Consider the following 26,392-nt stretch of genomic DNA (forward strand, 5'->3'; position numbering starts at 1 on the left):
ACTATTTATATAATCTATTTATTTCACATTGGATGATGTTCATCACAGTAAGATATATTAAGCCTGTTATATTTACTCAGGACTGACCCATTCTCTACTGCATATGCTCATAATGATGGTGCAGTCTTTGCTCAGGATGTTCATCTGTATGCGCCCATATACGGGCTGTGTTTGGGGTTTGATGGCTGTCCTGATTGTCCTGACATTATGTGCAGGGTGCAGTTCAGCGTATCCTGAAGAAGCCCAGTTCAATAAAGGGACTCTGCCGTGTTAATATAGGTTCTGAGCCACATTATAATCACTTTATTTTATTTATTTGGCGCACTAGTCAGAATGAAACGGGATTATGTCCCAATTAAAATAAAGATTCATTAAACAGACGAAGACTCTCTGAATTGTTACTTTCTATCCGCTCTGAAACCTGCAGTCTGTCTAAAGGGTAAGATAAAGCATGCAGTTCAGCAGACCCTCCCTTTCCTGGTGAAAATCCCGATACTAAGACCCTGGAAATAGAGCTCAAACCAGCTGCACACAAGTCGAAAAATAAAATGACTAAAGTAACTCCGTCCATTCACCAATGCCAGGGTCAAAATGACTTGACAGCTCCGTTTCATCTTTGAAAAAAAGATGCTGTATTTGAAGGATGGAGGTGTAGATGTGACAGTAGTGTCACATCTACACCTCATTTTCTGAGAAATGCCGACCTTATAACTCGACACTTGGGTGCAGAAACATATCTCCTCCAAACGCAGCACCTCGTCTGAAGCGATGCCACTATCTTACCGTGTATGTAATCCATGACACATATGTATAACAACACATATTCAGCACTTTTCGTTGAAAGGCAAACTGTAGAATTAGTAACGCGATTATTAAAGCGTTATTATGATGCAGGCCTGAATAAGAAACATTATACTCCTACCTTTGGAAATTTCCTCGCCTCTCACGTTAGTGCAGGTGCGCTTTTAGCGCCCTCTGCTGTTCATTCGGCGCCACTGAGCAGAGCTCGGAAGCGTTAGTGTTTGTTTACCGCCTGTATTCCGACCATCCCCGCCTCCTGCTATTGGATTGGCTAGTAGAACGGCGCTTCCTCCGATAGGATTGGCTAATACCACAGTCTAACTGTTTCTGGACCGCTTGTGCGTGGAAATACTAGCCAATCTTAGCCCTGGAGGGCGGGGGTCATCCAAATATAGGCGGGAAACAAAATGACACGGACTCCGTTAAACTTCCACATTTCTTTCAGTTCAAACCCATGTTAGTCACCAGTGTTTCTCCAAGACCCTCGGGATCACGTGCTAACAAGCAAACATGACATCCAGTATTTCATGAACCTTTTAGTGAACGTTTGATGACGTGGTTTAAATTTCGCCACATCATTACACAACAACCGCAAATATAGGGTGTATATAGGTATTCTGGACCACCAAGTAACAAGACCACTTTATTAGAATCTAGCTTGTTTTAGTTTCGGTTTAGTGTAAGTAGTTAAATGATAAAAGCAATTTTTATGCGAATTTGAATAAATAAAAATCGTTCCGGACCTTCAAATGCGTGCCCCGTCCATACTGTACACATGTCCCATAAGGCCATACAGCACTTTGCAAATGTCCCTTCAATGATTGAATCTGTAGTCATAATGGCTATTAGTTTTCAGGAGATATTTCTGAGGAGATTAGACATAAGATCATCTACTTGCGGTAGGAAGGGGGAGTCAAATGAAAAAAAAATCAGGACTTTCCAAAAATAAAGTTAAAATATTCACATTTACAGAGGAAATTGTACTCCTAATAAATATGCAAGACCTGGTGGATCACCCAATCTGTCACCATCACATAAACCAAACTTTCATCTTTAAAAGTGAAAATCAGGCTCCACTTCGGCTTCACATCTGAAAAAAATCCGCAGATGTTTCTGTCCATACTTCCACTGTGAGAAGAGGACTCAACATTATGAGTCTAAAATGATGTGTAGCTGTGAAGAAGCCATTACTGAAAAAAATAGATTAAAAAAAACACCTGCACATGAAACAACGAAGCTGCTGGTGTTCTCAATGGACTGACCGCCCCAGAGTCCAGACCTCAACATCACTGAACTTGTTTTGGATTACTTGGATCATGAAAAGCACAAAAGCAACTTTTTCATTGTGTCTTCATCTCATAAAAATAATGGAAGCTATAATAAAAGCAAAGTGTGGACACACTAAACACCGAAAGCTTCTGTGTCGTTTTCTGTTGAACATATGTTTTCTGTTTTTGAAAAAATGAATAACAGACTGGAAGTGAAATCGATCTTGCACAGAACTGCACCATCATACTAATATATCATATGTAATATATAAAGTACACACACATAGATAATACATCATATAATACACCTGTCCATATGACCATATACACACATCATACCATGTGATCTAAATCCAACTTAAATTTTGCCACCTCTTGATACTTAGCTGTGGGAATCAGGAAAAGACTTAATTTATGACTGAGGAGAGAACAAAAGACAAATCCAAACAAATAATAGTCATATTTGATCATTGAAGCGAGGTGAGATTTTGAATATTTAGATTTATTCTGTAAACCTATAGAGTGTAGAAAATCTGGAGTGAATACACATGTAGTGTCCCTCCTGGTCTGCAGGGAATTGACCTTGGATGACCATCTAGGAAAACAGAGGCTGTGACAGTGCTATTTTGAGTCAGAAGGCTGATGGTGAACCCTAGATTCATTCTGTTTGATTTAGATTTTTTAACATTCCCCATTTGTATGTTTTTATTCTCTATATGTGTTTAATACTTTAAATCTCAGGGAAGCTCTGCTTCCTGAGCTGTTTTGCTACAGTTTCCAATGTGTGTGTGTGTGTATGTGTGTGTGTGTGTGTGTGTGTATGTGTGTGTGTGTTTGTGTGTGTGTGTGTGTGTGTGTGTGGTGTGAATGGTTGGCTTGATGCCAGCCCACTGTGTTGTTCTGCCTCAAGGCTGTACTTGGGGTCATTGTTTTTCTCAGTGATACAATTATCTCCCTCACAGATTTATCTAATATGAGTTAATTATCCCTACAGGCGACCATTCCCTCTTTCATTCCCTCTCTCTTGTATTTTGATTTTATGTTAACATTATAAACACAACAAAACTAATTCATAAATATGTTAAAAACAATCAGGGCCTTCAGAGTTCACTTATTAAATTAGCTTCACTTTTTTCACATGTTTTTCTCTTATTACCATCAGAGAGGCTGCCAGGCTTATTTATCTGGGTTTTAGGGGTTGTTTTGTTTTTCATTCAAACAAATCTGAATGAAATATAATTTGGTTGTATGTTATCAGTCTTTATCGATGCTCTGAATACATTATAAATCTTTAGTCTGTAGAGTTTCCCCAACTGATATTTCTGAGTAACTGCAGTTTAAGGCCTAACCCTTACTTGTATAACACAGTCTACCACAGTCTATCTGTAGTCAGTGACTGTTTCAGGATCTGCACATAATAATGTGTTTAAACTGAATTTCCTAATTCCTTTCCTTTTTAAATAAAGAAGTTGTAAGTGCTATATTAGTGTTTTTAAGGTTTCAAAATGTGATTCACTGTCCAGATATGACAACTGTGCTGCAAAAACAGCCCTTTTTGCTTATTTTCAGTGATGTAACAAGAACTCATTTACATGCATCCACTTATTCAGCCTACAGTTTAGCTCCACCCATTCACAGGGAAGTTATAAGGAGTGTTTCAGATCTGAGTGCTCTTTGAACAGGCACAATACATGATAGCCAATCAGAACAGAACTCATTCATCCTATATCAGCCTTGAAGGCACAGTAACATAAAACATCATGTTTAATTCCAAGGGATAGAAAGGTAAAGGGTCATGTAAAATGAATTATGACTATATTTGGTACATAAAACCACACAGATGTTATAGGTGGACCTTAGGGAAAAACTAAAATGCAAGAAAAGTGAAGGATATATGCCCTTCAAATGCAATGAATGCAAGTCATTTGTGCTCATTTGCATGCAATGCTGGCAATGTGGAATTTAAATTTTTAAGATTTGAATTGATTTATTTATGTACTTTTTTTGCAAATCCCACAAAACAACCCAGAGGAGAAAATAAAGACATGAAAAGAAATGAAACAGTGAAACTGAATGACTTCACTGGAAAGGAAAGTCACAGAACATAAATGAAAGAAGCAGAGTGAGAACAAAGCAAGAAAAAATAAAAGAAGGGTGGCTATAACACAAAATGACTATCTGGTCCATGTTAAAACCTCCCAGATGACCCATGATGACCTAGCCGAGCACACTCTGCTCTTCAGTGAACTTGGCAGGCTGGATGCAAATGTGAGTGGAGCTTTTCGTCCCAGCTGGTCGGTGCAGTGTTTTGTGGCTGATGAGCTGCTCTCTGTAACGCATGTGTGCTGGATGGTGTAATGAGTCTCTGTGCTGTAAAACGGCAGGAAATCTTCCGTCTCCCTTCATTTCAGCGGGTTCATCTCTCGCCCTGGGCGCGTTCTTCCCTTCTTGTTTGCTCTCTGCTGTGATTCACTCACTTCTGTTTTCTTTTCTTTTTGACATCTACAGTTTCTACCACAGACACCACACAGTGCGCAGTCTAAGCGCTGTGTTTACAAGTCAGGCTTCTTGAAATACAGCTTTCTGTGGGTTTAGTGTGGGTATACGGCACGCTTGTGTTTTATATCTATTCCATTTGATTTACCTTGACCATCTTTATTTTGCAGCTGCTGTCTAATAATTGTAGTTCACTGTAGTGACTGTAATCATTACATATTCATTCATCAATGTTGTAGAATGTAAATATAAGATCGCTCAACAATATAAATCCTTTTTTTTTCAGACGGCCCAGGATTCATAAATAGCTACTGTAAAAAAAAGAGTGAGGGGATGGAGAGAGACAGAAAGAAAGAGAGAGAGAAAGTAATAGATGAGGAGAGAATTAAAGAGAGGGGGGGAGAAAGAGGAAAAAATCTCTTTCTAATTAAATTATAGAGAGATCGCCATTAATAAATAACGTAAATATAAAACGTAAATTTGATTAAAAAGCGTGAAGGGAAACATGTATATTAAATAAAAATATAAAGGAAAAATATACGATTGATTAAAACAATAATGTGAAAATAAAAATGCAAAAAAATGGAAATATTAAATACTAATTTGAACGTCAAGTTGAAACATAAATGTGATAAAAGCGAAAGGAGAAGAGCCGGACAGAGCCGGACAGTGTGTGTGTGTTGTAGGATAAACTAATGAAAACGCACTGCTGACCCTCAGTGTTTCAGATTCGTTTCAGTTTTAGTGCAACATCCAAAAAATCCGGATTTCATTTCTAATCCATCCAGACATTCATAAATATGCAGACTGTGTGTCTGTGTGTGTGCGTGTGTGCGTGTGTGTGTGATTCTGACAGTGTTCACGCCTCTAACACGCGCCTTTAACACAGTCCCTCTGTCATTGCAGGAAGACTGCAGTGTTCAGATGACGCGCATCTAAATCCCGAATGACCGCTGCCCTGTCCAGCTCAGTCCAACTGGTTTAAAGGAGAATCATATGGACGGAGCGACTTTCAGCCACCTTACTTACTCAATTACTGTAATGAGGCTGAGAGAACTTAACGGAGACGCGTTCATGAGAAACTGTAGCGCGCGAATAATTATTATTACATTTTATTATTTTTTATTATTTATTATTACAATTATTATTTATTACAAAAGCATTTAATTTGACTAGACAATAATAATAATAATAACAGTAATAATAAATATTGAAGTTACAAATATATGCATAACTAAAATAATGATGAGATATTTGCTATTCTTTATTATTATTATTATTATTATTATTATTATTATTATTATTATTATTATTATCCATCCATCCATCCATCCATCCATTTTCTAAACCGCTTCTCCGTCAGGGTCGCAGGGGGTGCTGGAGCCTATCCCAGCAGTCACTGGGCGGAAGGCAGGATACACCCTGGACAGGTCGCCAGTCCATCGCAGGGCAAACAGACAGACACAGACAGTCACTCACACACTCACACCTAGGGGCAATTTAGCATATCCAATCGACCTGACTGCATGTCTTTGCAGTCTCCGGAGAACCCGGAGGAAACCTACGCATTATTATTATTATTATTATTAAGAAACATATAACAATAAGGTATTGATCATCATGAGTCTACGCAGTTAAAGCAGCAGTTTTCCCCTCTATTTTCTATTCGTCCTTTCTTAGAAGTAGCACTGTGCTCTCACCCCGAGCCAGACAGAGAAAAACACAAAAACTGTCAGAGTCAAAGTGTTCAGGCTTTCCATTTATCCACTGTGACACGCCTGCATCGCTGCGAGCTGATTCCCGTTCTCTCTATAAATACAGAGAGAGAAAGAGAGAGAGAGAGATGTGTGTGTCTGTGTGTGTGTGTGTGTTAGAGAGAGAGAGAGAGAGAGAGAGAGAGAGGGGTGTGTGTGTGTGTGTGTGTGTGTGTATGTGTGTTAGAGAGAGAGAGAGAGAGAGAGAGAGAGAGGTACCTGTGTGTTAGAGAGAGAGACAGAGAGAGAGGGGTGTGTGTGTGTGTGTGTTAGAGAGAGAGAGAGAGAGAGAGAGAGAGAGAGAGAGAGAGAGAGGGGGGTGTATGTGTGTATGTGTGTTAGAGAGAGAGAGAGAGAGAGACAGAGAGAGGTGCCTGTGTGTTAGAGAGAGAGACAGAGAGAGAGGGGTGTGTGTGTGTGTGTTAGAGAGAGAGAGAGAGAGAGAGAGAGAGAGAGAGAGATGCGTGTTAGTGAGAGAGAGAGAGCGAGAGAGAGAGAGAGATGTGTGGGTGTGTGTTAGAGAGTGAGAGAGAGAGAAAGAGAGAGGTGTGTGTTAGAGAGAGAGAGGTGTGTGTGTGTTAGAGAGAGACAGAGAGAGAGAGAGAGAGAGAGAGAGAGGGGGGGGTGTGTGTTAGAGAGAGAGAGAGAGGTGCGTGTGTTAGAGAGAGAGAGGTGTGTGTGTGTTAGAGAGAGAGAGAGGTGTGTGTGTGTGTTAGAGAGAGAGAGAGAGAGAGAGAGAGAGAGAGAGAGAGAGAGAGGTGTGTTAGAGAGAGAGAGGGAGAGAGAGAGGGGTGTGTGTGTTAGAGAGAGAGAGAGAGAGAGGGGTGTGTGTGTTAGAGAGAGAGAGGGGTGTGTGTTAGAGAGAGAGAGAGAGAGGTGCGTGTGTTAGAGAGAGAGAGAGGTGTGTGTGTGTTAGAGAGAGAGAGAGGTGTGTGTGTGTGTGTGTTAGAGAGATAGAGAGAGAGAGAGTGAGAGAGAGAGAGAGGTGTGTGTGTGTTAGAGAGAGAGAGAGAGAGAGAGAGAGAGAGAGGTGTGTGTGTGTTAGAGAGAGAGAGAGAGAGAGAGAGAGAGAGAGAGAGAGAGAGAGGGGGGTGTGTGTTAGAGAGAGAGAGAGAGAGAGAGAGAGAGGTGTGTTAGAGAGAGAGAGGGAGAGAGAGAGAGAGGGGTGTGTGTGTTAGAGAGAGAGAGAGAGGGGTGTGTGTTAGAGAGAGAGAGAGAGAGGTGCGTGTGTTAGAGAGAGAGAGAGGTGTGTGTGTGTTAGAGAGATAGAGAGAGAGAGAGAGATAGAGATGTGTGTGTGTGTGTGTGTGTTAGAGAGAGAGAGAGAGAGAGAGGTGTGTCTTAGAAAGAGAGAGAGAGAGGTGTGTGTTAGAGAGAGACAGAGGTGTGTGTGTTAGAGAGAGAGAGAGAGAGAGAGGTGTGTGTTAGAGAGAGAGAGGTGTGTGTGTTAGAGAGAGAGAGAGAGAGAGAGAGAGAGAGAGAGAGAGAGAGAGAGAGAGAGAGAGGTGTGTGTGTGTGTGTGTGTGTGTGTGTGTTAGAGAGATAGAGAGAGAGAAATATATATATAGAGAGAGAGAGAGAGAGAGGGTGTGTGTGTGTGTTAGAGAGAGAGAGAGAGAGAGAGAGAGAGAGAGGTGTGTGTTAGAGAGAGAGAGAGAGAGAGAGAGAGGTGTGTGTGTTAGAGAGATAGAGAGAGAAATAGAGAGAGAGAGAGAGAGTTGTGTTTGTTGTGTGAGAGAGAGAGAGAGAGAGAGAGAGAGGGGTGTGTGTGTATGTGTTAGAGAGAGAGAGAGAGAGAGAGAGAGAGAGAGAGAGAGAGAGAGGTGTGAGTTAGAGGGAGAGAGAGAGAGAGAGAGAGAGAGAGAGAGAGAGAGAGGTGTGTGAGTTAGAGGGAGAGAGAGAGAGAGAGAGAGAGAGAGAGAGAGAGAGAGAGAGAGAGAGGTGTGTGTGTTAGAGGGAGAGAGAGAGAGGTGAACAGCAGTCTTGACCCGCGCTGCTCTGCTCTTCATTCACTACTCGCTCATTTCCAGCTTAAATCCGCCCTGCTAAACACTCGTACATTTCACACTGTGTGTGTGTGCGTAGGTCTGCGCTGCGCTGTGTGAGGGAGTCTGATGAGCGCAGAGCTGCAGTGGAGCTGCTGCAGGGCTGCAGAGCATGTGGGGCAGCTGCGGGCCAAAACACAAAAGGCCAAGTTCACGGCCTTCAGGACAACAATAGACCTGATTACCCACCAAACCCCTCTCTCTCGTCTCTCAGTCACACACACACACACACACACACACACACACACACACACACACACAAAAGGCAGTTTGTGAGATCATTCAGGGGGAAATGGTAAATGAGTGATCGTTCTGCGTGAACACTGGGTCCACACAATTACCAACATAATTATATTAAACAGCCACCAACCAAACAGGAGAGGCGTTTGGATTCTGTCTTCGAAAAGAAAGATAACAGAACACTGAGCTGCCTAATGCATCATTTCTGTAAGTATGAAGAAATTAGTCGTGTTTAAACGGCGTGCTCTTTTACAGCCGCAGTAACTGGACATGCTGTTACTGCGAGTGCCGAACGAAATGAATCATGAATTCTGTTGTAGTTTGTAGTGTATAAATAAAAACGCGTGTGTAGCGGACACTTCAATACTACGACCAGCTATCATAATTGTTCAAATGTGTGTTAAAATACCAACATGAATTAAAGATCTTCAAAAGAAAAGTGGAAAAAGAAAAGAAAAAAATCACAGACGCAGCCCTGTGTGAATGGATCTGCCTGGTGATAAACACTTAGCAGGCTGAAGGTTCTGTACCGTCTGTGGAAAATCTGTGCAAATGTGCCACCCGGTGGATAGAAACGCAACAGCAGCGCAGTTAAAACGCACAGGAAGGAAATGAAAATTTGAAGACTTGCATATAAATTAGGATTTCAGCACCAAATGACATTTTGAGACGATGATTCACACAAATGGACCAACCCCAAATAACTGGCTCCACAGCCAATGTTAACTAATTACTCTCCTCGTAATGGTTGCATCCACTGGGGCAAAATCAGGGGGCCTGGGGCACACGTCTGCTCCACTTTTTGACACCATGCAAGATTATTTGTGGGGGCTGCAGAGTGGTTGTCAAAAAACATATAATGCAAAGGTTGCTGTCAGATATTACTTATTACACATGCTTTCTGTCAGTAGCAGGTTAAAACTGTAATTAAACCAAGAAGAGATGTTGTTTAGTTTAGTTATAATCAGTCACAACAAAAAACAAGCACTATCCTGCTCTGGAATAGGTTTGAACACTTTACCATCCTGGGATTGTTGATCCATGCTATAAGGGTTATTATTTGATGTGTTATTATTGTGGTATTTCACTTAAATATGTACAACAACATGCAGATCTGAGTAAGAATATTATTGACTCACAAAATGTTGTTTTAATAAAATCCAATCTCTTTAGCAAACATGTTTATTGTTGTTTTTTAATACTATTATTTGATTTGGGGTTTTAATGTTGCAATATAAAGCATGAGCTAGTGTAATCATTGTTTTCTTTTGAATTGCTGTATATAAGCTCTTGCTTTCAGAGCAGCTTCCCACTGTTGTTTTCCCAAAAGGTAATTAAGTAGGGTGCTGCAATATTTCTGGGAAATTTAGTTTATATCACATTAAATCCACAATCAGAAATTGCATAACAATAGACTGGCTGCAGCATCATATGTTGTAAAACAGAACCTCCCAACCCAACTTCCTGGGAACTTTTGTGAGTTTTAGGCCTTACCGTAGCACAGAGATGACTCTAATTAAGATAACAAATGATCTTCTTCTTGCCTCTGATCAAGGCAATGTATCTCTGCTGGTACTGCTCAATCTAAGTGTAGCTTTTGACACTATAGGTCATTCTATTCTCTTAGACAGACTACAAAAAATGGTTGGAATTAGAGGAATAGCATTATCCCGGTTCACATCCTATCTCACTGACTGGTTTCAGTTCACACAATTAAATAATGTATCATCTAATTATACAAAAGTGAAATATGGAGTTCCACAAGGTTCTGTTTTAGGTCCTCTGTTATTCACATTATACATGTTACCATTAGGCTTAGTTATAAATAGACATGGAATTAGTTTCCACTGCAATGCTAATGATACACAGCTGTACATATCAGCCAAACCAGAAGATAAATCCAGATTAAATAAAATTAAAGATTGTGTAAAAGATATAAGAAACTGGATGCTGCAGAATTTCCTTCTTTTAAACCCAGATAAAACAGAAGTTCTCCTTCTTGGTCCAAAGGCTGCTCGGAATAAATGCTCAGATTTAATGTTAAATATTGCAGACTTCTCTGTAGTACCTGGTTCAGTAGCTAAAAATCTTGGTGTGACGATTGAATTAGATCTAACGTTTAATCAACACATAAGTAATATTACAAGGACAGCGTTTCCTCACCTCCGAAACATTTTAAAGTTAAGAAATGCGTTATCCCTACATGACACTGAAAAATTGTTACATGCCTTTATAACTTCAAGGGTAGACTACTGTAATGCATTGTTGTCAGGATGCTCCAACATGAACCTAAATAAACTTCAATTAGTTCAGAATGCTGCAGCTACAGTACTCACTAAAAATAGAAAATTTTATCACATCAGCCCAGTTTTATCAGCATTACACTGGCTTCCTGTCAAATTCCGTATCGACTATAAAATTCTCTTACTGATGTATAAAGCCCTGCATGGTCTCTCACCGGAGTACCTGCAAGATCTTATTTCCCATTATGAACCGCCTCGTTTACTCAGATCACAGGATGCTGGTTTTCTACTGGTTCCTAAAATTCAGAAGACTTCAATGGGGGGGAAGAGCTTTTTCTTACAAAGCCCGCAAACTGGAATAATCTCCCAGTTAATGTTTGGGACTCTGACACAGTCTCAAAGTTTAAGTCTAGACTGAAAACATTATTGTTTAGTTTAGCTTTTGATAATTAGCCTTCTCCTTTAGATAAACGCAGAAGATCCAGGGGTTCATGGGCATAGAGGCTTATGGTAAACAGATGTTGGCGCTGTTGACCCACCACCTCACGCAATCACACAGGTTTGTTGACAGTGGAGTGGGGGGATCCCAGTGTCTCAGGGTACTCTCATATCTATGTTACCTTCTGGTTCTCTCCTTTTAGTTTATGCTGTTATAGTTAGACCTGCCGGAGTCACCAGCCACACTCTTGGGAAAATTATATTTATTACACTCATACTCCTGAGCAGAACTAATTTAGTCTTTTCACCCTTCCTGAGATAATGACTGCCCTCCCATCCTGCTGAAGACTGACCATTAGGGCCTCCTCCTCACCATCACCAACCTGCTCTCCTGTTCATTTGAGTCAACTGCAACACCCTCAATTACATTACTGTGCCATCCAGATGTACCAGCATTGAGATAGGATGAGACTGTCTCAGCCAGCTCACTCCCACTTTTCATAAAGACTCAGACAGAAACTGCCTCTACCGGTGCAGTTTCTAAAGCTTTACCATCCAGACTTCAAACAGAGATCCTTGTAGCTTTTATTTGGTATTTAGCTTATTAAATTATAAATACTGTTTGACCAGAGGAGGATGGGCCTCTGGCTTGCTCACTGGAGATATATGTTGTAAATGTGTGTTTTCAAATTTCTGTAAAGCTGCTTTGTTACAATGTTGTAAAAAGTGCTATACAAATAAACTTGAATTGAAAACTTGAACACCTCATCATGATATCCAGTTCCAACCGTAACTTAACACACCTGCCTGTTCAATGCATGGGAGTGCCTAGTCCCATAAATCCTAAGAGTTCATATGTGGGACCACGTTTATCATTACTATGTGTATTTATACACACACCTCAAAATAAAATAAAGGGAACACTCAAATAACATCCTAGATCTGAATGAATGAAATACTCATTGAATACTTTTTTGTTCTGTACAAAGTTGAATGTGCTGACAACAAAATCACACAAAAATCAATGGAAATCAGATTTATTAAACAATAGAGGCCTGGAATTGGAGTCACACACAAAATTAAAGTAGAAAAACACACTACAGGCGGATCCAACTTTGATGTAATGTCCTTAAAACAAGTCATAATGAGGCTCAGTATTGTGTGTGGCCTCCACGTGCTTGTATGACCTCCCTACAACGCCTGGGCATGCTCCTGATGAGGTGGCAGATGGTCTCCTGAGGGATCTCCTTCCAGACCTGGACTAAAGCATCCGCCAACTCCTGGAACGGTCTGTGGTGCAATGTGGTGTTGGTGGATGGAGCGAGACATGATGTCCCAGATGTGCTCAATCGGATTCAGGTCTGGGGAACGGGCGGGCCAGTCCATAGCTTCAATGCCTTCGTCTTGCAGGAACTGCTGACACACTCCAGCCACATGAGGTCTAGCATTGTCCTGCTTTAGGAGGAACCCAGGGCCAACCACACCAGCATATGGTCTCACAAGGGGTCTGAGGATCTCATCTCGGTACCTAATGGCAGTCAGGCTACCTCTGGCGAGCACATGGTGGGCTGTGCGGCCCTCCAAAGAAATGCCACCCCACACCATTACTGACCCACTGCCAAACCAGTCATGCTGAAGGATGTTGCAGGCAGCAGATCGCTCTCCACGGCATCTCCAGACTCTGTCAAGTCTGTCACATGTGCTCAGTGTGAACCTGCTTTCATCTGTGAAGAGCACAAGGTGCCAGTGGCGAATTTGCCAATCCTGGTGTTCTCTGGCAAATGCCAAGCATCCTGCACGGTGTTGGGCTGTGAGCACAACCCCATCTGTGGACACCCTCATGGCGTCGGTTTCTAACCGTTTGTGCAGACACATGCACATTTGTGGCCTGCTGGAGGTCATTTTGCAGGGCTCTGGCAGTGCTCCTCCTGTTCCTCCTTGCACAAAGGCGGAGGTGGCGGTCCTGCTGCTGGGTTGTTGCCCTCCTACGGCCTCCTCCACGTCTCCGGGTAGTGCCTCCATCCTCTGGACACTACGCTGAAAGACACAGCAAACCTTCTTGCCATAGCCCGCATTCATGTGCCATCCTGGATGAGCTGCACTACCGGAGCCACTTGTGTGGGTTGTAGAGTTCGTCTCATGCTACCACGAGTGTGAAAGCACCAGCAACATTCAAAAGTGACCAAATCAGCCAGAAAGCACAGGTACTGAGGAGTGGTCTGTGGTCCCCACCTGCAGAACCACTCCTTTACTGAGTGTGCCTTGCTAATTTCCAATCATTTCCACCTGTTGTCTATTCCATTTGCACAACAGCATGTGGAATTGATTGTCAATCAGTGTTGCTTCCTAAGTGGACAGTTCATTTTCACTGAAGTTTGATTTACTTGGAGTTATATTGTGTTGTTTAAGTGTTCCCTTTATTTTTTCAGACAGACAGACATACACATATATGTATATATATGCATGCACATCGCTGTTGTCGGAAGAAAACCTTGTATCTCCAAAATTCTAACTTTACAGGAGAAAGAAAAAAACTTACTGTAGTTTTATTGCAAGTCAATGGACCCAGACATCTTTCCAAGTCATCTTGGGCCATTTCTTTTGCTCCATTCATCATGAAATTTACATACAATATAAAAGGCATTTGGTCCTTTGAAATTATGTCAAAAACTGAAAAATGACAAAAATGGAGATATAAGGTTTTCTTCCGACAGCAGCAATATGCATATGCAAGGAACCATAGGAGATTGGCTGTGTTTCAGTGTCTAGCAATGTGATAATAGTAATGCTATTGTAGAGTTAGAAATGAAGATGACTTACAATCACTTAAATCATGCCGAAATGTCATAAACCTTTTTAAACCTTGCTTACTTTAATGACAAAAAAAAAAAAACAAAAAAAAAAAAAAAAAACAACTCATGTTCAAAAGACATTCCACACCACATTCCTGCTCAAGGTGGCCCTGAATATCATGCAAATGGTTTCAAAGCATTCATTACGATTGTTGTAATCAACCACTATCAGGTTTGCCTGTAACAGTGAAGAACATGTCATCTTGTCTCTGTAATAGTTTGATTCAGTAGAGGAGTGGTTCTCTGTGCTGGTTCTGTAGTACCACTTCCCTGTGCATTGTATAGCTTCCTCTGGAAGGTTTAACAGACACTGCAAAAAAAAAAAAAAATCAGTGACAAAGAACATATGGTTGGAAAATGATCTTGTGCTGTAAATTCTTAGAATTTTAAAAGCAGTACATATTTGATTGGTTTAAGCATTGTGGCTAAGCTTAAATGGCATTAACTTGATCTGGTGTCATAGTAATAATCTAAAATGAGCAAAGATTCACCTATTAATCTTAACTTCATTTACAAGCTCAATTCTAGACATTTTTAGAAAAACAAAAATGATGTTTGTAAAAGCTAGATTATTAATCTAATACTCACAAATCTAGTCCGGTCTGTTAATCTTTCAATGAAAAAAGCAAGACCTCTTCTGTTTTACCATTTTCATAATGTTTTGTTAAGATTTTGCAGTGAAGCAGAGAGATTACAGCATGTGGGGCAGTGGAGCTACAAACCAAAACTGAGAAACTAAGATCCACTGCAATAGAGGACTGACCTCTCCTTGAAAAAGATTCCACTTTAGCAGTGCAGCATGTTCAGTCAATACAAAGTCCTGATAAATGAACTGCATTCATCATGTCACGTGTCTGAACACTGTGCAACTGGCAACTCTGCATCTGTGATTTTTTGTTTGGACCCAAAGCTAACTTATTAAAATGATTTTTTTTTAACATTATTAAAGCACACCCCCATTTTTGACTCCATTGGTTTCGTGATGCTTACACTCCTACTCTACAGACGTTTAGCTCCACCCACTCACTCTGAAGTTATATGGAGTGTTTCAGCCCGCACTGCTTTTTGAATGAAGCACAATATAGATCAGAACAGACCTTAGTGACATTTATAGTTGTATGTAGAAGTTTGAACACACCCCTGTTAAATATTTTGTTGATTTTCTAAGAAAACACATTGTAAATTTTTTTCTTTTAACAGAAGTAGGGTCTTGTATCACATTTATATTGTGGGTTCTGTCACACTGATGGACCATTTTAACTCCTATGAGAAGACTATGGAGAACACTGATATCAAAATGGTGACAATGTCATTGCTTGCAGAACAATGAATGGGAGATTATCACTTTCAGGATCTTCAGAGGTGACAGAGGTTACAGCTCTTCTAATTTGTTCAGGGGTAGACTGTAGGTGATGAAGCAGAGTAGGTCCACTGCAGTTAATCTTGCATAGATCATGGATTTTTATGCTCATTCAGGAAGAGGGACAGCTGGATGGAAGGACCAGGGACTCCACTAGAAAACCAGAGTAGCTCATAAAACGCTAGGCACTGGTGATCATCACCGTTCACTAAGGCCCAGCTCACCACATGCAGTACTTCAAATGACCCATAGCGGGCATGCATAAGCCAGGCAGCAACTCAACCTTAAAGAAAAAAAAAAAAAAAAAAGCTTGAAAGGAGGATCTCACTGACTACTTTGTTAGATCTGAATTAAGGTTTGTATTGCAATGTTAATCATTTAGACAAAACAAAAGAGACAATATGTATGAAAATCTGCATATAGTCTTATTAAACAGACAAATCATAATCTGTACAGACATTTAATAAAAATGCACTAGCTGTGTTCAGTTTGTTACATCTCAATATTACATTTGCAGAATTTCAGAAAATATCACAGCCATAGCTTCTTACAAAGTAAAGAGGTTTAGTCCATGCTGCTAAGTCTGAATATATTCTACAGACCACACAGGGGGACAGACCTTCGCAAAGGGCAGAGAAAAGGCCATTTAAACCTATGCAGCTTCCCCTTTGGCTCCCACAGTCTGTACTTCATTCATCCTCTGCACATGGGTCCTCATGGGTTGTCACAGTTGTCACTTAAAACAGCCTTGTAATCTACCTTTCACATTTTCTATGCATTTAAGGTCACATGGTACATCCACTACAGAACAAGTGTACATGATGAATATCACTCTCCACTCTTGGCACAGTAGTTTCCCTGTTCTAAAGCACTCCATTGACCTCATGAGTAGTTCTGTTAACTTCAGTAAAGACTGCTAGAGGATGAAAACACAAAGCTTAGTGTGCAGGTACTGATTTATCTCTGGGGTAATGTCACGCTGAAGACTTGGCATGTCCAGATAAGTTTATCATGTATCTACACATCACAGAATATATTAAATCATCATTCTTCTCAGTTTTGTTCAGTACACTTCACAAACTATCAGACCCAGGGAGTTGTTCCATGTCCAAATGACACTTGGTTCAGGTTCCACTCCATCAGTCCAGAACAAAAGCAACCTATTTGTTGGTGCTGTGGGTCAAGACAAAAAAATAAATAAATAATGTTTAGGCAATGGGCTACTGCACAGCTTACATAAATAGGAATCCAACTTCATCTACATGGGTTTCAAACGAACAAAAACAAACACATTAGGACACCGTCATTCACATGAATCACTGCTCTTATAAAGCATCATAAGCTATTTGACCATTGATGAATCCCCCTTGTGGAGAATTCTATCTGCTAAATGGAAGTATGTTAGTGAGTTACAAGCCAGTTCAGTGAGGCACTTTACATCTAGAAAGAAAAAGAAAAGAAAAGAAAAAAAAAAAAAAAAAACACACCACTATAGAACCTGGTTTAAGAATGAGAAGTCAAAACACCACATCCTGTAACCCTTTAAAGTTCTAAAACCCTCAACAGTAGCTGGTAAAGTGCCTCTATAAATCTGTTGTAATGAAACACAAAAGGATGAACAATCATGTCCACTATCAAGTTAGGAAGGAGAATATTATTTTCAATAATATCTGACATTTATTATCTACAATATTTAGGCATATATAGTCATATTTTCATAAATCCAAGCTTACTCCCCAAAAAAAAAAAAAAAAAAAAAAAAATGCCTGTCACTTGCAATCTAGTTCTATTATTTACAGAATACCTTCTATGTTGATCACAGGGTAGCACTTCCAAAATACCTTTGGAAAAGAGGTCATGGAAAATCAAATCTAAGTTCACTTTGTGCAGAAACAAAAATATTAAATATAAAAAGCCTCTTAATTCTTAGGACTTTCTGAAATCACAAGTAAGAGGACAGCATAGAGAGTCAATACAATAAACTCCATGAGTGAGATGATGCATTAGTTGCACAGCATGTGTTTCCCATCATGATGTGTCATCTATGAGACAGGATATAACCAGCTATAAAAGACACTGTGGCTAAATAACCAAGATAGACTAGTTCAACCCCCCCCCCAATTTTTGACAGTGCATGAGATGAATATTATGTGATTGCTCAGAGGGTCTAAGAGAGCAGTGGCAAACTCCAGTCTTGGAGGAAACTTTATTCAAGTCAGCAGTTAACTGCCAGGTTTAGCTGTTTTGTGAAGAGTGGGGGGAAAAAAAAAGTGCTGGACGCCGACTCTTCAGGGCCGCAGTATGCCATCCCTGTTTAAACTAGAGTTAGTCTGTCATTTAGTTTACAGCTTAAAATATTTTTAGAAGTATATTAAGCATATCCAATGTATAGACCTCCAGAAAGCAGCAGTCCTACCCATAATTATCATCTTTCTAGTGTTGCTGTCACTTACTTTCTATTAGCCGGGTGTTAATGTCATGCATTACTCCAATAACTTCTATATGGTTCATTTCTATCCATTTTACCCTGCTAGTCTATGGTGGAACACTAAAAGAAATGAGGCTTTAAAACAACCATCTTTTGAGTTCTGATTACATCACTGGACCATGCAATATTAACCAGTAATCTGGTAAAGAACAATTTGCATTGTTAATTGGTATGTAGCCCATACTGGCAATACTGCACATCAAACAGCACATGATATTGACCTCTTTGCAGCAAACAGCCTATAAATGCACAAATTACACAGAACCATAGATCAAGGTATCATGGATCATCATAATCACAAATTTACTCTGAAATGGTGCTAATAGTGGAATTTCAGTGAAAGTCAATTCCTAGAACTGCATTTATGCTCCTCATTCTTTCAGCAATTCAAACGTTCAAGCAGTTTATAATAGAGACCTTTTTTGGAGTGCAATTCATGATCTCAAGACTGCGTCTGTTCCACTCATTCTCTCAGCTTCCAAGCAAAATCCTTGATTCTCTGGAGCTGCTGTGCTATTTTAAGTAATTACACAATGCCATGTCCTATTCATCTTACTAATGTTTGAATGAACTGCAGAATTGAGGGCTGCATTACACATAACCTGGCCGGTATGTGCGCACAAGTCCTAAGATGTGTGATGGGGAATTCGGATACAGTCCATTACTCATGTCCTTTTATGGCTCTAAGAGTTTTTGAGTGACAAAAAGGCAACAACCAGTGAACCCAGGTCCGTAAGCTAAACAAAAAGGAACCTGTAGGAAGTAAACAATAAATAAGGCCATGGCCAAACAAAAGCACACCAAAAAGTGCAATTGTTTACTTAACATTCAATGCATCTCTAAAATTACTCATTTCCTATGCAGCGGTGTTCCTTTCCATTCTTGTTTATATGTTGGTCCAAAAACTGTTGGGGCTCATCATAGTCATATTTCCCAGAAGTTTAGCCTTCTTGCAATGACTGACTAACTATGTGTGTGCCATTTTTTAAGATGTGTGACATTTTAAGGTGTGTGACCTAATTGTTTAAGTTTTTAAACACCTGCACGTTATCGTACCTACACAAACATTTGAACTTCAGACACACAAACACCATTCAGAACACTACCCCATTTGTGCCTTCAAATCACAAGCAAATACTTCAAAAACAAAAGTGGGTCACTCAATATCAAAAGAAAAGAGGAAGGGAAATTCACACCACAGGCCTCACAGATCCTGGAGTCACTTGATCTACAAAATGACTTTCCCCCCCCCCTCCTTAAAAATGTAGGTGAAGCAAGAAAAATAAGTTTGTAGCAGAAAAAATGGGGCATTTTATGTATATACATTTAGATCATTCTCCAATTCCTATTAATACGAATTATTTAATAACTAATAGCTTTAGACTAAGTTTAGCTCTAGTACTGTAAAGTACATTGAGGAGTCAAAACATACAAAGCTTCTGAACCACAAAATTTGTAAACTTACATTTCCCTATTTCTTAGATATATTCTCAAATAAATACAGTTGTATGCAAAAGTTAACACCCCTGTTTGAAAGTAATTATGCATTAAAATGTGTATAAGAATGTTCTCTATAGAGGATGTAGTGACCCATTTTAACTTGGAAAATCAACAAAACCCATCATTTAACAGGGGTGCCCAAAACTTTCTTTATAACTGTACCTGTAGTCAAGACCAATGGTTCTTGTTAAAAAGTGACACTGCTGACAGATGGAACAAACAGAACATTTACATGAAGGTGGTACTCGTCTGGATCATTAATTTGGCTCGGTTAGTGAAAAGTTAAAGGAAATATAAGTGCCAACTTTGACTGTTACAAATGTATATTTTTCCCTTTTTATTTACCATTTACACACAAAATATTCAGATACATCTCTAAAGTCACCCTATGGTGTTGAGCCTCAGTGATGTGGAATAGAACTGTGTAGGGATGACCCATGTAAACCATACTTTATGGTGTGGTGTTGGATGGCTGTGCTTTAGAATAAACCCCTGCCTATGTACATTATATCAGAGCTCAAATACGATTGAAGTCAAGAAGAGAAAAAGAAAAGAAAAAAAAAATAAAATGTCTGGATATGCCATGGAAGTGAAAATTGTTTTGCAAAAGCAGTGACCTAAAATGACTGGTTTGCACAGCAGCTGAAACAAGCAATCAATAAATCAATTAAGATTAAAAAAAAAAAAAAAAAAAAAAAAAAAAAAAAAAAAAAAAAAAAAAAAAAAACAAAAAACACCCAAAGATTAATGCCCCAGAATGCTCCTGAGCCTCTCTCTTGACTTAGCTTAGTCTTTGATATTTGGATTCTGGGACATTTTTGGCAGGGGTATGGTGTGGAGGAATGAGGTTCCAACATGGCACTAGCCCACAGGAACTTTCCTTACAGCATCCACAGTCAGATATGACCAGGGAGGGCACTGGGGCCAAGGTTAGAGCAGTGGATGGAAGGAAAAAGGGTCTAGGCCTTCTTAGAATGTCTGCGATGCATCAGCCCAGGTCCATTCTCTACCTATCCTTCAGTTCCCTGGTCACACGTTTAATTATGCGGCCACAGAGCAAACCCACCAGGAAAAGGACACAAACGGCCAGTGCGATCATTAACAGAATGTAATTCTTTGAAGGTGAAGTCATCACTTGTACAGCCAGGTCTGCGAAGCCTTCAGCTGGAGCTACCTGTTAAGGAACAGTTAAGAACCGCTGCTGAAACTGAAGTCTGCAGAATTCTGACTGACTATGCACAGATGTGTTACTATTGCCCAAAGCTATGAAATTTAAAAACAATCATAAAACACACTCATGTAACACTGCATTTAACCATTTCTTCTTTGAATAAAACTGTCCTAAATCTGGGGGCCCTAAGGACAAGTTTCAGAACAACTGATTGAAAGATCTATATACACCAGCAGAAGAAGCATGCAAAGGACCATTTAGGCACTGAAATGGTTCTTTCGAGTTTTTATGGTTCTGCATATAGTATAACCATTGTCTACACTAATGAACTCTTAATGAACTCATTTTTAAAAAGGGTATACCAAGGGTCTCATTTTTTAAGCCAAATTTTATTTGCCATCATCAGTTTACATTTTCCTCTATACTCTAGCTTTATTACCTATACTAAATATTAATGCATTTCTATTAAACTTTAACAAAGTAAAAGATTTAAGAAAAAAAAAAGTTTACATGACCAATAAATTATCACAAACACTGTAAATCTGGTTTTAAAAGTAACAGCATAAATAAGTTTTCATTAGTAGTACTAGCAGTGTTGTGTGCATTTGTACATAATGACCAACCTTGGCTGCATAGCCCCACATCTCTATACGGTCTTGGAGCCTTTTCTTACATTCCGGCTGCAGCCTCACTCGTTTATCCTGCAGAGCCTCCATCAAACAAGACATCTCTGCAACATGGGAATAACACAGTCAAACATAAGACGAGAGCACCTGACTTGACAGGAAAAAATTGCTCAGAAATTCCATTCTCCGTACCACACGTGTACTGAGTAGAACTCAGCACAGGGGAAAACTGAATCCTGTACCCGACCCGTACGCATGATTTGAAACCTGCTAAATATGAAACTCAAACCTCACCTAAACCCAACTGTATATAGGAACAGAGACGGATTATCAAAGAAATTGTTTTACAGGTGCTTCGCTTTCTGACTAAGCATTAGTTGAGCGACAGAAAAGGTGATGCTGGGAGAAACTAGCATTTTACATGTGCGATATGAGTACTTAAATATATTATTTGCAGAATAGCCTGGCAGTAACCATCTTCCTCTAAACAGCTATTAAATTTTAGCATGTTGCTGTCACTTGCTTTTGCTGTCACTTGCTTTTGCTAAGCAAATTTCCAGAAAGATTAACAAGAAGAAACACCTGTCTGTCGCCTGATGTAACAGTATTGGAACAGTGTCCAGGCACGCTGAGCTGTCTACTGATGTTGGTAAAGATACAGTGGCTGGCTTTAAACCTCTCTTCAGAGACATGCTAGCCCTCAACCTCTCACCTTGGTAGCATCATAATGATGGGGGAGACCTAGCTAGCGGGAGGGAAATGTATGACTAAATTATGGGGGAAACTGAGTATGAGTATAATAATAATAATAATAATAATAATAATAAAAATAAAACAACCAACACCACAACAGCTGAAAAATCTAACTGATAAGCTGACAAGTTCTATTTCTATGAACTTGTAAACAGCCAAAATGGGTTTCTTGGGAGTGATGTGGGGGGGAGAAAAAAAAAAAAAAAAAAAAAAAAAAAAAAAACACACACACTTTCTTCCATTAAAGTAAGGGCTCTAGGTCAATTCTTTTTCCTCCTTCTACTTCAACTGTGCATTCAAGCCAAGAACCATTTAGGAAACTTTTTTCCTTTCCTTTTTAAGAATATGGGCTCCCTAGTATAGTCAGCAGTGTACTCACGTCTGCCTCGACCAGGGGTGATGGCTGCACAGTGGTGTTTCAGGTCCAAAGCACAGGCTGTGTGCAACACAGGATCCACAAAAATGTCTGCTTTGCTTTCTTTGAGCATATTTAAAACCTCCTAGATGATGAAATGAACAGAAAACAAACAGTGAGAAAGGTTATGATAAGGAACAATAGGAAATACTGGCAAAAAATGTCTGCAAATAGAAGGGTCTTCAGATAAGGGAGGGTCTTGAGCCAGACTGGGCATATATATCAACAGTGCAGACGCGAGCTTACAATTACGCAGGTCTACATACTCTGGATGTTTGTGTGACCACTGATGAGTACCTGAATGGTAGGAATGCTGGTGTATATACATAACTAGGGCTTGTTTACTACCTTCTTGCAGGGCTCATTTTTGAGCTTCAGTAGGTTATTCTTCAGACACTCCTCCACCTGGCCTGTCTGCTCCTGTGCAGCAGCTTCCTCAGCACACAAGTTTGTAATCTATGACACACAAACAAAATGAGACCGAGCCACAGAGCAGTGATGAACGGTGTTATCCATACCAATGAAATGCAGCTGCACAAACATCATATCAGGTTTCCTCTTTTAAAGCCATCCGATGTCTGGCCCTGGGCACTGAGCTTGATAAATGTGCTCCAAGAGATATGATGCAATCACAATGGCAGCACAGGGATTTCGTGTTTTCCATGCTTTCAGAGAGCTTCAAATACTCATGTCCTGTTACCATATTAAAAGTTGCTAACATTTTGTTTAGCTCTTATTTTCACCAGTTCTCTTCACAGGAAAGTGTTCCATTACCCTCATTTGTAAGTCTTTTACATGCTTTTTATTTTAATGATGGTGTTAATAAAATAAACCAACTAGTTAGCTTAGAAGTGTTTAAGGCATAAGAGCTTGAAACAATCAGATATGAATGACTTTACCCATATCAGAAGCTTCTCCTTATTATATTTTAAAACAAGTGTTTCATGAATACTATGCTTCAATGTCGTGTTTTTTGAAGACACTGATTAAAAAAAAACAAACAAAAAAAAAAAACAACAACATTTCAACCAAATAACATATTGGACAGATTCTAGCACAAAGTGGCAATTTTATGAGGTATGTGCTTAATGGCAGTGTAACAACGTTGGGTCAGTCTTTATATTAGGTTTGTTCGTGCAGGAAGTTGGGAGCAATGTATGAGTGAACCAATGTCTGAAAGGCACACAAGTTCTCCTCATTACTGCCAGTCAAGTGCATCTCAATATGGCAAAGGGATGCTCATTAACAGCTCTACACTTTAAGCACTTCTTTCGCCAACGTTGTTTTCTTAATTTCTGAAGCTAATGAAAATGGAGAAAAACAGCTAGTACTTATGGTGCGGGCGTTTGTGAGTAGGCACCTGTCTCTGTGCTCAAAGTAGCACGCATTGTGCATATCTCAGTGCAAAGCTCGAGCAGTCTGAGCCCATGCATACAGACATGTTTATGTGTCCAAAAGGGAAGAGACATGGAGGGTCTGACTCACCTCCGCAGCGCAGTGAAGCTGAAGCTGAGGGTCAAGTCTGTAGTCAAGGGCTGACTCCTGAAGGATCACCCTGATTTGGTCCTCGCAGTCCGTTGACAGTCGCTAGAGACAACATCAGTTTTCAATCATCAACACACACACACACACACACACACACACACACACACACACACATAAAGGAAGAAAAACAATTAGTAAATCTGCTTCACTTTTCTGTAATTCAACTACAAAATATACAAATCAAAGAAATTCACCAAAAAAAAAAAAACCTAGTCAGCTGTACCTGGTCAGCATATTTAAGCTTCAGGCAGGATATGACCTGGCCTTCTAGTTCATGGTCATCACTGGCCTTGTTGAGTATGTTCTGACAAAATTTGGGAATATCTGCTTTGCAGGCCTTCCGTAGCACTGGATTAAGCCTATAGTCTGAATATCAGGAAATGACAGTAAATACTAACATACCAAACCAACTCTGTGTTTGTGCGCACACACACATACAAAAGTAAGAAGCAGAGCCACACAGTTACAGTATACAGTAGGCAATCACTGCTACCTGTGCTCTGAGTAATCTGTCTCTTGGTGATCATCTGCTTGCATTTGGGGTCCATCAGTTCACTATTCTTGTTCTGTTTCAGGCAGTGCAGCATATTCTTGCCATCAGACTCAGAACAAAAACGCTGATTCAGGGATGAGCGACAGAGAGTACAAGTAAAACATTGTCATTCATTGTAGCTCAGATCTGATTAAATACAAAATTGAAAATTTAATAAATGTATTTTTTCTGTAAATGTATGTTGTAATTAACCACTTTCAAACAAAATTATTCATCTAGAGATTCATTCTCTTTTTGGTCAGTCAACACACACTATATCATTTCAGAACTACTGTGGTGACTAAGAGGTGTTTAGTCACCACAATGTAACAGACTCCTCATTTTCTTATTTGTACTATGGTGCCTCTAATGTTACAGCTGGTTTTCTTCACAACCAGAAGAGGAAAATGAATATAAAAGACCACACTACTCAGTAACACACCTTTATCATCTGTTTGCAAACCCTCATTAGCTGATAGTCCAGCTCAGGGTCCATCATCTCCGTTTCCTGTAGCTTAAAGACCTTCTGATGGCAAGGGTGAGTCAGGTGCTGCTTATTATCCTTCAGACACTCAATTACCTGTAGAAGACACATGGTACAGACAGTAAAGTAAAAGATATGGAGAGGGATCTTGGCAAAAAGGTCACAAAATTCTCAGTATAGCAGCTGCAATAATTTTACCCTGTGAATTTTAAGAATTTGCTTTTGAATTGCTGAATTGTTTTGCCTTACTGGAAAGTCAGATTTGTCTTCCATCCTCAGTGTAAGATCAAGGTAAAAAAAGAGACATTTTTTCTTTGCTTGTTGCCTCATCTTTAGCAAATGTGCCAATAATTGTGGAGGACACTTGACACAGTCGACCGTATTATTAAATTTACATCCTCGTTTCTATGCCCTTTGCCCGTTTAATCAGCTCCACTTACCATATAGGTGCACTTTGTTATTCTACAAACTGTAGTTCTGTAATCTGTTCCTCTGCATACTTTGTTAGCCCCCTTTCACACTGTTCTTGAATGGTCAAAACCTCCACAAGATCACCACAGAGCTGGAATTATTTGGGTGGCAAGTCATTCTCAGCACTCTTCCACCGGTACAAGTGGATCAGATACAGCAGTGCTGCTGGAATTTTTAAACACCACAGTGTCACTGCTGGACTGAGAATAGTTCACCAAATCAAAAACATCCAATCAAAAGCATGTGGGCAGCATCGTGTGACCACTCATCTGACTTCACATCAACCAACAAAGTAGGAGTGTCTAATACAGTAGACCGCAAAAAGACACTGTTTAAAAACTCTAGTAACATCGTCATGTCTGATCCACTCATACCAACACAACAAACATTAATATGCAACCAGGTCAATATCACTGCAGCGCTGAGAATGATCCACCACCCAAACAGTACCTGTTCTGAGGTGGTCTTGGAGGTTTGTAGTTGCAGAACTACAAAGTACACCTATAAATTACACTATATTGCCAAAAGTATTCGCTTGTCTGCCTTCACATGCATATGAACTTGAGTGACATCCCCATTCTTAATCCATAGGGTTTAACATAACAGCTTCAATTCCTCTGGGAAAGCTTTCCACAAGGTTTAGGAGCGTGTTTATGGTATGTGTCTGTGTTGATGCATTTTTGAATATTCTTCCAGAAGTGCATTTATGAAGTCAAACACTGATGTTGGATGAGAAGGCCTGGCTTCCACACCAAACTCACTCATCCATGTCTTCATGGACCTTACTTTGTGCACTGGTACGCAATCATGTAGGAAGAGAAAGGGGATGTCCCCAAACTGTTCCCACAAAGTTGGGAGCATGAAATTGTCCAATATCTCTTGGTCTGCTGAAACATTAAGTGTTCCTTTA

At 39.9% G+C, this 26,392-nt stretch overlaps 1 protein-coding gene across 4 annotated transcripts in view; it reads right to left on the bottom strand.

Annotated features, from left to right (window-relative positions):
* Nucleotides 1-14,206: 14,206 nt before the first annotated feature.
* Nucleotides 14,207-26,392, bottom strand: part of glg1b (golgi glycoprotein 1b) — a 46,185-nt gene continuing 33,999 nt past the window's right edge. Inside the window, exons 19-27 of one of the 4 annotated variants that reach the window (XM_037540127.1) lie at nucleotides 24,970-25,107; nucleotides 24,489-24,612; nucleotides 24,219-24,361; nucleotides 23,936-24,037; nucleotides 22,799-22,906; nucleotides 22,415-22,535; nucleotides 21,280-21,386; nucleotides 20,552-20,659; nucleotides 14,207-14,447 (exon numbers count right to left, since the gene is read on the bottom strand). In XM_037540127.1, coding sequence (XP_037396024.1) covers nucleotides 14,208-14,447; nucleotides 20,552-20,659; nucleotides 21,280-21,386; nucleotides 22,415-22,535; nucleotides 22,799-22,906; nucleotides 23,936-24,037; nucleotides 24,219-24,361; nucleotides 24,489-24,612; nucleotides 24,970-25,107 — 1,191 coding nt within the window. In that variant the 3' untranslated portion in view covers nucleotide 14,207. Of the gene's footprint in view, nucleotides 14,448-15,901; nucleotides 16,671-20,202; nucleotides 20,660-21,279; nucleotides 21,387-22,414; nucleotides 22,536-22,798; nucleotides 22,907-23,935; nucleotides 24,038-24,218; nucleotides 24,362-24,488; nucleotides 24,613-24,969; nucleotides 25,108-26,392 lie in introns of those variants that run through there. The other 3 variants (XM_017712816.2, XM_017712980.2, XM_017712894.2) reach the window with 3 other exon arrangements.

The sequence above is a fragment of the Pygocentrus nattereri genome, chromosome 7, assembly GCF_015220715.1.
Source record: "Pygocentrus nattereri isolate fPygNat1 chromosome 7, fPygNat1.pri, whole genome shotgun sequence".
Taxonomy (NCBI): domain Eukaryota; kingdom Metazoa; phylum Chordata; class Actinopteri; order Characiformes; family Serrasalmidae; genus Pygocentrus; species Pygocentrus nattereri.